Here is a 14,324-nt window from a genome sequence, read left to right as displayed (position 1 = left end):
TTTTTTTTTTGTAAATCTGACCTTTTACCTGCCCACAGAAGGGGATTCAAAATGACAACTTTTTCACAAAAAATTAACTTTTGAAAGTGTTCCGGAAACACTGACACTTGTATATATATTTTAAATTATAGCTAATGTAATATACTTTATTATGGAAAAAAAAAATTCGGACTTTATTTTGTCTTCACGGTGAAAATGGCTACCAAATGCTATTTTTGTGTGAAATTTCTCGATTTTCTTTTTTACATTTTTAACTTTATAATGCTATAACTTATTGAAAAGTGTATAGATCAACACAATTTTTTTATGAGAAATAATATTTTTTAATAATCCCTTTTTCATTTGATATACTTTATCTTAATTAGGATATTAATAAGGAAATAGCAGATCATGTAGCTTTTGGAATAATCCTTCAATTTTTTAAAATTAAACACTATCTAAAGATTTGCATCGAAGCGTTTTTTTTTGATAGTGATTTTAATCACTGTCAGATATCATTATACTTCATCCATCTATACCACGTCACCACTGTGCTGCGACCCCCCTGTGCTGGGTTTTTTTTTATTTTGTTTGTAGTGTAATCCGATTCAGTGTATTCAGGGAAAGTCCATGAGGTGTGTATATCTCCTTCCCAATTTTTTTAAAATTACATTGTAGGTAAGTGATCAAACTTGATGGTATTTCGTATTGAGAATGATATTTTAGGGATGCTAAATAATCGTAATCAATCTAACTTTTTGTAAAACATTTCATGCATTTTGAGTGTTTTAAGTTCCTCTAGTTACTTATGTTTTGTAACTCGAAATTCCAGCAACGTGTCTGCTTCAAATGAATAATTACAAAATGTCATAAAATTTTATAGTCACTTTAGAAAACTATTATTCTGTGTTAAATTTTTTTTGTTTAATAAATTTGTATTGCTAAAGGTCAATAATAACGACAATAACAACCCATCTAGGAAACGTAGTTTTTTTAGAACGAATAATATTTTCTACTTCTAACGATATATAAATACAAACTAAATATTTTATTTATCTAAGTGTATAATTTTAAAGTTCGATCAACAAATAAAAAATGTATTACAAGTGTAAAATAAGATAAGCATGCATGCAAAAATACATTGCATCTGCAGTGTAATATTTATTTGTTACATACAACACTGTTGTCGGAATGTTATGAAGTTTTAACAATTCAATGAACTATAGGGTAGTAATGTGAAGGGCTGAACAAAATAATGTAGATGAACATTACTGGGAGATATCAAGATCTGATCGACGTACATCAGATAAGGTGGTTACAATTTATTATTAGACGAATACGTTACACGTGTCACTTATTGATGTTAAATCTAATATTATTATAAACAGGTAATGAATCTATTTCGCTCCACACCCCTTGAATTATTATAATAATTGATACTACTTTACTACTAAGTACCCTTAAAAGGTTGGTAACCCCTACACAACTCTATCAAAAATAATTAAATTATATCAAAGTAGATTGTGTTTTGCAGAGAGCGTAATAAATATTGAAAGAGTATAGACTTTAACAAAGTGTATGGTTAAAAAATCATTTTTTGAAATTAATTAAATTTTTCGACAAACCTTTTTAAATTTTTAAATTTAATTAAATTAAATTAAATTATTTTTTGTGTATATACGACGGTATACATTCACAATATGATATAACTCATATTAATATTTTAAAAATATATTTATAAAAATATTGTCTATCCTTAAAATATATTTTCGGTTATCTAACTAAATATTTAATTACCTTTAAATGAAAAGTACAGGAGATAACGGTAGCAGTTTATTTTTTAGATTTAGATTTTATCGTATATCTGATAATCCATTGAAAATAATATCAAGTGTAATTGAATAGTCAACATCTAATCGACTATAAATATTTTTATTTTGTTAATAATTAAGTGTATATTTTAGCTTCGATGCGAAGCTGAGAAGGTATTAATTTTATTATGATGTTTTTTTAAAATTTTTTTTGTGTCTGTTATCACTTTTTCTCAGCTCTCACTGGACCGATTTTTATAAACAATACATCAAAAGATCACAAATTATATTTAGTCGAAGAAATAAACCTCAAAAATTGAAAAAAAATTACTTCGTTACCCGTAAATGAGTGAAATGCTCAAAAAAACTTCAATTTTTAAAATCGGTAATTTTCGACACTTTTTTTCAATTTTTATTTGTTAAAACTGCCATACCTTTTTTAAAAATTAACAAATCAATATAATTTATTTTATATAGATACCTAGGTATTTACCTATCATTTGATATACTTTTGTGAACAATTGACTCTTTACCATTCACCCACCTACAGAGGGGATTCAAAATGACAACTTTTTCACAAAAATTAACTTTTGAAAGTGTTCCGGAAATATTGACACTTTATATATACCTTAAATTAAAGCTTATGTAATATACTTAATAATAATAAAAAAAAAATTTGGACTTTATTTTGTCTTCACAATGAAAACGGACATTAAAGTTATTAAAAAAAAAAGATTTTTGTAAAAAAATTATTCTTTATATTTACATTTTCTCGTTTCCCGTAAATGAGGGAATTCTCCAAAAAAATTACAAATTTAAAAATCGCTAATTTTCGAAATTTTTTTCACTTACAACTGCTATAACTTTTTCAAAAATGAACAAATCAATATATTTTTTTTCATAGATGCATATGTCTTTACCTGCCATTTGATATTTTTTTTTTGTAAATCTGACCTTTTACCTGCCCACAGAAGGGGATTCAAAATGACAACTTTTTCACAAAAAATTAACTTTTGAAAGTGTTCCGGAAACACTGACACTTGTATATATATTTTAAATTATAGCTAATGTAATATACTTTATTATGGAAAAAAAAAATTCGGACTTTATTTTGTCTTCACGGTGAAAATGGCTACCAAATGCTATTTTTGTGTGAAATTTCTCGATTTTCTTTTTTACATTTTTAACTTTATAATGCTATAACTTATTGAAAAGTGTATAGATCAACACAATTTTTTTATGAGAAATAATATTTTTTAATAATCCCTTTTTCATTTGATATACTTTATCTTAATTAGGATATTAATAAGGAAATAGCAGATCATGTAGCTTTTGGAATAATCCACCAATTTTTTAAAATTAAACACTATCTATAGATTTGCATCGAAGCGTTTCTTATGATTATGATTTTAGTCACTGTCAGATATCATCTATACTTGTCCCAACTATGCCACTTCCATACGGTGGCACGACCCCACTGTACTACCGTTATTTTTTTTGTTTAATTATTAAGGGAATAGAAGTTTATGACTTTATTTTTGCTCTTCTCAAAAATTTACAGAAATTTTTTGGTAAAATTAAGATATATTTATTTTTTTTGGTTTTTATAGAACATATAGTTTTTAAAACTTATTAATAATAGTAATGAAATTGGAAGACAAACCTGTTTTATTTAGAAAGCATAATTTTAAACAAACATCTTACATGATAATACTTAAAATTTTATACAACATTAATTGTGGGATATAACTTCAACCACTTTTAATGTACACAATTGATTAGTATCTAATTAAATAGAAATAGTACTTACAAAATTGATTCACTAGACTAAAGGCCGCCACAGAAAAATCTGTTTTATACTATACAGAAAAATCATTAAAAATATTTAATTAATTATTTTACATGATTATTTTCTTCATCGTAAATTTCTACATATATTTTTATCTATGCTCTAGTATTATTAAACATATCAATAATCTATTTATTATTTTGTATTACCGTTATTATGCCTCGTATAAAAAAGAAACTTATATAATTTTAAAATATCTTGATCAAGTTATATAACTAGTAGGAAAATTGTATAATAGTTTGATGGTGCCCAAAAAAATTTGCCAAGACTACATTACGATTTATTTTCATTTCTTAAAATAATTTCAGTAAAAAAGTATAACTCGTGGTAACTTGATATATATGCAAGAGTTGACTAGAGATTAGTTTAATTAGATTATTTATCTTAGGCTCCCATGTATATATGGTTCTCACGCTTGGTTGAAAGTGTTAATTCCTTTATCACTATTTTATTTTGTTTTTAATTTAGTTCTTATTCACAATTTTCATTGGAGAAATTAAACCCTTTTTTATCTTGGATTATTGATTTAAAATGTTTAACTAACATTATCGATTAATTTTACTGATGTCGAGTTATTTTTTTTTAAAGAAGTGTATATTTTAACCTACTAGAAATTTACAGTTCATGATAATCATGTTGTTTTGGTATGAAATAATTCTTTAATTTTAATCCTTAGATACATAAAAATTTGTATCTATAATTAAAAACATTAAAATTATTTAAAAATCTAATATTAGTGCTAAATTTCATAAAAAATAGTAGTTTACATCACATGTAACACTTTAAAAGAATTTTTGCTGTTCATAATTGTGTCTTTGAACTATGTTATCATTAATAATGACATGTTGAGAGTGGTCACCTACGATGTCAATGATGTCACCCTCGTCACCGTCATCATCTTCTACACAAGTATTGGCATCTTCGTCACAGTCTTCATCATCATCTAGTTCCGAAGAGTCACTTAGGGCGTAATGTCGTTGTCTATAATCGCTGTTAATGCCAACAGGTTGAGTTTCCGTTCTAACTTTCCGGTCTATTCCTATCACAACGCCCGTGTCTACCGAAGTGTTTGCTACTTGGGTTGAACTTTTTGATGAAAAATCTACCGGATAATCTTATACGTAAAAACACAAAAATATCAATTGCAAATATGCTGTATGTTGTTATTAAGTATAATAAAAAGATATCAGCGTACCAGTCGATATTGATTTATTAACATTTTGGTGTCTGTGCGTCGACTTTTCTCCTTCTGTTACCATTGGATCGTCAGAGACTTTACGCAACTGTTTTTTATGCTTCATGCGACGATTTTGAAACCATGTTTTCACCTTTGGAAAATTATCAAGTGAAATCATTACTTATTAAAATTAAAAAATATATTTTTTTTAAATATGTCCTATAAAATATTTCTATTTGATAGGCCAAATAGTGTAACTCAGAGACAAATCTTGGAGGAGGGTGCTTGGATATTTTAGCACCTCCCTTTAGAAGTGTTAATCGAATCAGAAAACAGTTTTTAGAGTAAAAAAAGAGGTCTATCAGGTCCAAGAATATAATTCAACTTTTAAAAATGTATTTTTCTGATCCTTTTATAGAATAATTCTAGATCAACTCCTTATTTAAGCCTCAAAAATGAAAATTTCCAGAAGACATTAAAGTTCAATGTTTATTTAATATACTATTAATGAAAACTTCTAATTTCTGTTTTGAATTTAAATATGAATGAATTGTTTGTAGGTTATTTAATAATATTATCTACTTACAAAATAATTGTAATTACAATAATAGTATTATCTAAATAAATGATTTATCTCTATATTATACACTTTTATTTTAACCTAAAACTTGATATAAGTTAAGGATATACTATTTGATCAAATAACCAAAAATATATTATGTACTTTTGACCAAGTTAAGGTATGAATTTAAACTATATGAAAGCTATATAGTCTGTATTATGAATTTATTTATATAAAATTTACCATTACTTTTAATTGTTAATAAACTTCTGAATTATTGGTTCAAAAGTTGTTATTGACCTGTCATTTTCTTAATGAAATAATTTTCTATTTGTTAAGCATGGTATATTGTCATTAAAAATAAATAAACAGTAACACATATGAAACTAAGAATAGCAAATAAATTATTTCATGAGAAACCGAGTGGCTAGCGTTAAAATAATTACACCATATAGATACCTGTGTTTCAGATAGTCTTAATTCTGTAGCCAATTCAACTCTTTCAGGTGTGCTTAGGTATCTTTGTACTTCAAATCTCTTTTCTAAACCAGTGAGTTGTTGGTCAGAAAAAACTGTTCTAGCTTTTCGCCTACGACACAGTCTCGAACTCATTTGATTATGTCCATATTCATTGCGAGAAGCCCAGATACTACTGAAAGGCATTCCTAGAGACATTCAGAATTTAATCATTTATATAAAAAATGACCATATTTCTAGATTACAATTCACATTATTTTAGTTCGATGAAAAGTTGAAAAATTTTACTATCATGCATAATTTTATATCTGTTATTATAAACACTCAGATCTACTCGTCAAATTTTGTTCAACGATAAGTTTTAAATATAAAAAATTGTATTTAGATAAAAATATTATCCCCAACATTTGAAAAAAAATTTATCGGTATCAATAAATGCGAGAAATCCTCGAAAAATTGCAATTATTGAGTTCGGTTAATTTTAATATTTATTTTACTTGACCTTGTTATAACTTTCTAAAAATATATAGATTAAAATTGTTTTCACTTTTTAGTGCCTATATTATAATCACTTCAATAATAACATATTTGGGGTAGGGTATATTCTTCTTATATTAAAAATTTTCTCTCCTAACTCAAAAAGATAAAATAATTTTTTTTAAATACCTTGCGGTGTAATGAAAAATGGTTCAGCTATAGAACTTTTATGCATGTAGTGAGTCGGATATGATAAATAAGCAGAAGCCATAGCTGATGGTAACATTGAAAAGCATTCTGGACTTTGTGTTATTTGGTTACGAATTCTTTCTTGATTAGTTACCTGAAACTAAGCATCAATAAGTTAACTCTGTAATGATTATTATTTTTAAAATTATAACACTGTATTTATTTTTTTATGTTAAGAGAATATTGTTGTAGTGTATATGTGATTAAATTAGTAGTGTAACCTGAGGAAATTAGGAGAGAATTAAAATAATTTTTTAGTTGCGCCACTGAATAGATTCCATAAAAATTGTAACATATTTTTCCATTGAATTTCATAACCAATTTTTAGTGTTTTAATTATTTAAAAAATTATTTTAGTCGATATTTTAACCTTAATCAATAAAACTATACAAACTCAAAATTGTTAAAAAAAGAAAAAGAGTTTAATTCAAGTGTATTTTATTATTTATTTAAATCATTGACTAATTATTACATTTTTTTATGATAGAAAATATTATTAGTAGTAATTAGCTTTTACATTTTTGTCAAAAGACTCTTGTGAATAATTAATCTATATAATAAACAAATCAAACAAAAGTTATTTTAATGTAAAAAGAATTCTTAAATATACGTTTAGGTTTATAAAATAAATATTGTAAATATATAACAAATAAAGTTTGAATTTTACTTAAATGTATTATTCAGTCATTTGATTATATAAAATTATTTATCTATAATAATCAGTAAGCTGTTTTAAGGAAACTAAAATATTCTTTGATATGATTAAGTACGTTAATGTGAAATTATTCCTTATTTCCTGAAAAATATGATTATTCAAAACATTATTTTAACTATTTTTTTAAAAATATTTTTATAACTACCAGAAAAATACTACGTTTTTTTAAATATTTATTTCCGAGGAAAAAATTGAAAAAAAATCAATATTAAATATCAATTAATAGCTGTTAGAGTGTTTATAATAAAATTTGGTAATTTAATTATACTTACAAAGTTTAAACGTTAAATCATATCGCTATTCATTTTCTCGCTTTCAGAGATAAATTATTTCTTAATATCCTTTTAATACATAATTAAATCGATATTTGCAGAAAAAGAGAACAATTTCTTAATTAATTTTCAAGAATTCTTTTGTAAAAGTATACAGAGTGATCCATTATAACTTACAATTGATATAATAATTATAGATATATATTTTTTAGTTACATATATAAAGGGTGATCAGTAAGTTAGGAAACAGTTAAATTGTTACAAACAATGAGTACAATAGAAATTCGTTTCCTTATTTACTGAACACTCTGTATATTGATTTATCAACTATTACATAATTTTTCGGTTTACCCTATACAGAGTGTTCAGTAAATAAGGAAACGAAATTCTATTGTACTCATTGTTTGTAACAATTTAACTGTTTCCTAACTTACTGAACACCCTGTATACTAAATAAGGGTGTAAAACCATTTTTATCATTAGAAATTTCACGGTCACAATCTTTCTTTCACCTAGGTATAAAAATTTCCAAAAAAACGAGTCACAAAAAGTTGAATTATACACTAATGATTGTAATGATATACATAGTACATCATTAATGTCATAATGTATTATTTAAGACTTCAATCAATCAATTACACAAAATAAAATGTATACCAATAAAAATCAGATATATATATGTACCTTTTAAATGTTTAAAAATACTAATGAAATTTCGTATAAAAAGAGTATATATTAATTATATAATAGAAACAGGAAATAATAAACAATATGTAATGGTAGCACATAAAATGTAGGGTAATAAACTATGTCTAAATTATTATATAAGATATGATAGTATTTTATAATATGTAGATCATTATTGATGAAAATGTAATAAATAATATGTAATAAATTACGATTAATAAAGAAATAACGGTGGCGTCGCGGATTACTTTTTGCCTTTGAACTACGATCAAATTTAATATAAAAAGCCAAAAATAAAGAACATTCTGGGACAGATGCAATCAGATATTTACAGAGGCACTCACTGCGCTCGATCATTCCACACTACGAAATATATGCAAGAAGTGATCCGCCGTCAACACAATTATATTTGTTCACAAAATACAACATCTATTTATTTAAGAGTATCGCAGAAAATATCAAGGTAGGAATCTAATAAATTCACCAAAAATAAATCAGGTTTAGAATTAAATTTTATGAGTACATAGATTAAGTAGGCACACAANGATATATAACAATAATTCCACTTAACTGTAAATGACAATTTGGTCAGCATTTTTTCATAGGCAATGTCATATAAGTTTAGATATGTAAGACTATTTTTAGTCTTACCGAAAAATTATCCACAAAAAGTTTTTCCAATATTTTCAGACCAGTCACTTTACTTATTGAAAATTTTTTGTTTCGTAATAAAAAGTGACGAAGGTAAAAGATATTGTCGTCGTTGTTTTTGACAACAATAAAAAATATAATTTTCAAGCACTACAATCAATGTTGACCAATCAACATGGCGAATGTTACACAAATTCAATGATTCACATCAAATTAAAGTTTTCACATGAATAGAAAATAATGTAATTCAAATGAGAATTATTAAGTTTGTTAAATTGTTCATACAATACACAATATTTTGACTCTGTTTCAACACATTTGTGATACTCGTTATTGATCTAAAAGTTGTTATCCGGTAATCATTTTTTATTTTATATGCAATTAAATATGCAAGTTACCATTTAAAAATAAAGTTGTTTATTTCATATAAAATATAAGAAATGAATCCAAAAAAGTATTAAGTAATTGTTAAATCAAGAAATATATGTAACTAAAACAAAAACATTCTAATAATTATTTTATTTTGTAATTAAATGACTGGATTATGATAAATAGAGCATTCTATACATCTATTTTGTATTTAGAAATCACAAGTTTAATATTATCAAGAAAACTGTTTTAAAATCATTATTTTAGCTTTGATGCGAAGCTAAGAAATTTTAGTACGATGTGTTTTTTTTTTGCATATCGTCACTGTTTCTCTGCTCTTGCAGGGCCGTTTTCTTTAAATAATACGTCAAAAGATCACAAATAATATCTAGTTGAAGACATTGCCTTTGAAAATTGAAAGAATTTCTGTCGTCCCCGTAAATGGGGAAAATTATGATTTATACAATCAATAAATGTTGACATTTTTTTAAACTGTCATAACTTTCAAAAAATAAACGAATCAAATAACTTTTTTTATAAAATTTCTTAGGTTTTTAACTTTAATTTGTTGTTAATCTTTTGAAAATCTGTCTTTTTACCTGCCCACAGAGAGCGATTTAAAAAAGCAAGTTTTGTACAAAAAGTTATCTTTTGAAAATGTCCCGGAAATACTGCGTATTTAAACATGTGCTAAATTAAAGTTTATATTATTTATTATAAAATAAAAAAATATTTTGTTTTAACAAATCACCATTTTTTATATTATAATCTTCTATTTCAATATTTTTAAAATTAATTTATCCATATTTTAGAGGGGTAATTACCCTATTTTACTCCTAAAAAAAAAAAATTATAATAATGATTTAGTGTTAGTTATAAATATTTTTAGGGAGAATATATGCAACTTTTTATGTCAATCTAATATGTATATTAATAGGAAGGAGGCTGACGTTTTCATAAAAATGTTAGCTATCAATAATTTATGATAAATTCAGGTAACGAATTAAAGCATGCTTTTTTTAATAATCACAGGATGGCTACTAAAAAGAAAATTCTCTTTGGTACTTTTTAATTTTATATATTTCTCAATTTATTAATTAATAAGTTTTTTTTTTTAATTCAACCCTTATACCTTATATGGGTGACAATTTTATTTTATAATGGGAATATACATATTAAACTAGCTTATAAAATGAAAAATGATCTAATTAACCAAAAGACTGGTCCATGACAAATTTTGACCTATTATTGCGTAGGTTATAACTATTTTAGAATGTACTGTGAAGGTGAAATGTTGGTTATGTTATTTTTATCATTACCCATTGCTCTACCGCGCTCTTCTTCCACTCTAAATTTAAAAATGTTAATTCTATTACTTATTTAAAAAAAATAAAGTTGACACCCTTATGAGGTATAAGAGATTAATTATAAAAAAAATGTATAATTAATAAATTGAGAAATCTATAAAATTAAAAAATATCAAAAAGAATTTTTTTAATGTAATTATTATTTTAAGAGTAATCGAGTAGTTAATATTAAAAGATTCACTTTGTATTCAACAACTTTATTACTTTTTATAATTTCTTCATAAAAGTTATAATACTAAATTATTCAATATCAATTTCTCACTAAATTTAATTCAAAGTATTTATTCGTCTATCATACTTTTGTATTTTTACTCATTTTTGTACTTTTCAGCAAATTTATCATTAACAGTAGTCAACAATTTCTCCTCACCTCCTTAAAATTATCTTTAGGATCATCCTTGCTCATGTGTTTTGAATATTTATTACGCACATTTTTTATGATACTGGTTTTACTTTTAAATTTTCAAAAAAAAAAAATGTTATAACGAATATTGTACTATTATGGTATTATATATTTTACTTGAATGTGTTTTCCATTCGTTAAGAAAATATGGTATAAATATATGTCATATAAAATGTATTAAACAATGGAAAAGTTAAAAAAAATGTATTTCATAGTTTTGGAATTTGAATTTAAAAAAAAAATGATTTTTGTACGGATATTTTTAATTTAACTTAAATTAAACGTTTAAAAATACTTACGTGTTCTCCAGATATGTGTTCAGTCATGATACGCGAAGTTTTGATGCGATCAAGCGAATACATTTCTGGATTAGGTCGGCTGTTTTTTGTTCGAAATAGTATATCTTCAATGAGAAATGATGTGGAATGACCTGGAGATGATTTCTTTTGATTTTCTGGCATTTTCTTGCTGCTTAGTAGTAACGTGACAGCCTGTTGAACTTTGCGCGTATTCCAGTTAAACGTTAACGAGGTCGTATGACGACTGTGCCCCCAACAAATTGTTCAAAGATTTACACGGTGCTTAGGTGGTAGACCACCAGGAATCGTCGGATGGATGAATTACTGTGTCATTTACAGCAGCCCTTTGCGAATATCCGCCCCCTGGACTGATTTCCATTGGTCTATCGATTAGTACTGGCGCCACCTCATTGGTGTCGAGGGGTGGCCATACTTGAACACCAGTCCGGGCGTACACTGAAGAGCTGAACATTTATCTGTTATACCTTTTAAACAAGTTTGGATTGTCGACAATTAGGATGGTAACGGTTTGTAGAAGGGACGGAAAAGTTGATAGTTCGTAGTAATACGTTTGAAAGGTTTTGTCGCGTCGTTATGAATTCTTTGGTAAAACTAATAAAATCAGCTTGAATTAAAGAGTAAAATATGATTTTTAGGTGCAAAATGATTATTATTTTCTCAATGAAATCACACTAACCTTAGAATTACTTAATCAGACTTTTTCTTTGTTGTAATGGTTTAATTAAATTTTTTTGTGAAATGTTTCAAAATAAATTGATTTATAAATACAAAAATAACTGTATTATCGTACTTTAGTATTGTATACTTTTGTGTAATTACAATTTTCAATTAAGAGAGCTAGCTGAAAGTTCTAAAATCAGATTTTAAAAACTTTATATATATATAATATCTGTTAAACTATTGTGAGTGAGATTAATCAAAATGAATAATATGCTTTTGGTATAATTTTACTCAACTTAATTAAAATTAACAAATTGATAACTGTGCAAGAATTTCTTGGAAATTTTCAAATATACTCTATAATATAATATAATCTATACTAGTTATATCTAACAAAATAAATGAATTGAAATATAATAGGCAATAAACATACATTGTTTTATACAGAAGAAAAACTGAACATCTTTTAGTTAAATGGTTCCTTGTGCTTTATATCGATATAATATATCGTTGATGGTTTTACAACGGCCAATGATATATCATTGATCATAAATTTTGTCCAGATGATTTTGAATTTTGAAACATTAAGTTTTGAAGATTATAATAATTATAACAAGAATTATTATAAATATTAATTATTATTACATTTTAAAGTAGCATAATATTCTTTTTTATGAATTTGCTAAACATAATTACATTTTTTCTCTTTTAATTGATGGGAACGAATAGCTCTTAGACACTAATTGTTTCATCGCTGTATCACCACTGTGTAATTTAATTTGTAAAATAACAGACGTCTATGTAAACATTAGTTTTATCGAGTGTTTTATTGCGTGCTTTATCTGTATGAAGTGTATATTTAATGAACGCTGAAGACTAAGGGGTTTTACAATGGACGATCGTGATTTTTGTTCCGATCCGCTATCTACTTGTAGAGGAATATTTCACTATCTGTCTGGAATTAAAATTTAACAGGAATAATCTGTTAGTTAAAACGTTTAAAATGTTCTAATAAAAACCAGAATAGATTTTCTTAGATTATATATTTTATTATTTCTCAATAGATTTTTAATTTAATTAGCGAACCTACTACAATTAAAAATTATACGCAGGCTAGATGAATAAATAAATTTAAACAATTTTTTTTTAATAAATTGTTTTATTGAAAAACTCATAATTCAATTTTTTCATAAAATTGATTGTTTATATTTTCATGACAAAATAATTGATTTATTATATAATTTTTATTGTAATGTGTTGTACGCAACAATATTTTACGCATTATTTCTTGATTTCCTGTTAATAAAACCTTTATAATGAAGTTTAATATCTAGTTGGATGGTAGCCACTAATTGACAATTTTGAGGTTGCCATTTAAAATAAACGGCGGCGGCTCTCAAAGGTCATGTTTACAATAGCTGAATGTAATCGCTACCAGTATAAATGACATTTTCGCGGCGGATGACTTTTAAATCGGATGTCTTATCGTTTATAGCGGGTTAACTTAATAGTAAACAAATGCCATCTTTAAGATAATCAGTCAAAATTATTAAAACATTCAAACAACTTACAATTTTTAACATAGAATCACAAAATACATCAAATAGAATATTTGAAATTTACGCGCCAGTTAAGACCTATAATTGACCCAATATTTTCGTTTTTATAATTGTTTGATAACTATAAATTGTATATCCCTTAAACAGTAGTCTTATGATTCAATACAAAATTTATGTCAATTATAATAATAAAAATGAGAGCGCCAGCTATTTTATAAATTTTCGACTTTTTCCAAGATCCATCACTTTTTTGATTGTACAAATGTAAAAATAACTTTTGCAATTTTTGAGATCAAATATAAAATATTTAGAAGTTGCTATTTGAGATCAAAGTTGAGCATTATACAAGTATACAAGGACGACCGAGGTAGAAACTAAATTCAAATAGAATTTAAAAATACATATCCTTTTTTATCTTGTTCATAATCCTTCTAAAAGTACTATATTCCGTGAAAAATTAGATTGTCGTATAAATTTCGGGGTGGGGAAGAGTATTATACCTATATATTAACTCAAAAATTTGAAACTTTAAATGATTATATCTAATAAACGAATTAAGTTATATTAAAAATTCAAATGCCATTTACCATTAAATTAAAAACTCAAACATTTTATTAAATTAAAAATATGTGTTACCATTTAAAAAAACAAAGTTGACCCCCCTCCAAGGCATAAGGGATGAACTTAAAAAGTATTACATAGTTAAAAATTCAAGAATAATGTGTAACTAAAGATAATAA

General features: G+C 25.4%; 2 protein-coding genes across 4 annotated transcripts in view; one reads left to right on the top strand and one right to left on the bottom strand.

Annotated features, from left to right (window-relative positions):
- Positions 1 to 14,324, top strand: part of LOC126902472 (heterogeneous nuclear ribonucleoprotein K) — a 96,290-nt gene that overhangs the window by 23,677 nt on the left and 58,289 nt on the right. The gene's annotated exons all lie outside the window — the stretch shown is intronic.
- Positions 4,362 to 11,506, bottom strand: LOC126902569 (brain-specific homeobox protein homolog). 2 transcript variants are annotated; one of them, XM_050679977.1, is made up of 5 exons: positions 11,345 to 11,506; positions 6,522 to 6,675; positions 5,838 to 6,043; positions 4,835 to 4,967; positions 4,362 to 4,753 (listed from the first exon to the last, which is right to left on the bottom strand). In XM_050679977.1, exons 1-5 carry the CDS (start codon positions 11,504 to 11,506, stop codon positions 4,422 to 4,424), a joined length of 987 nt encoding a protein of 328 aa, XP_050535934.1. In that variant the 3' UTR covers positions 4,362 to 4,421. The 2 variants fall into 2 exon arrangements, with proteins under 2 accessions (XP_050535934.1, XP_050535926.1); XM_050679969.1 differs by having other exon boundaries at positions 4,367 to 4,753; positions 6,522 to 6,681.

This window comes from Daktulosphaira vitifoliae, unplaced genomic scaffold (genome assembly GCF_025091365.1).
Source record: "Daktulosphaira vitifoliae isolate Bord-2020 unplaced genomic scaffold, ASM2509136v1 Scaffold_1, whole genome shotgun sequence".
NCBI lineage: Eukaryota > Metazoa > Arthropoda > Insecta > Hemiptera > Phylloxeridae > Daktulosphaira > Daktulosphaira vitifoliae.
The sequence above is the reverse complement of the archived record's forward strand: the minus strand, read 5'-3'. Positions and strand labels throughout refer to the sequence as shown.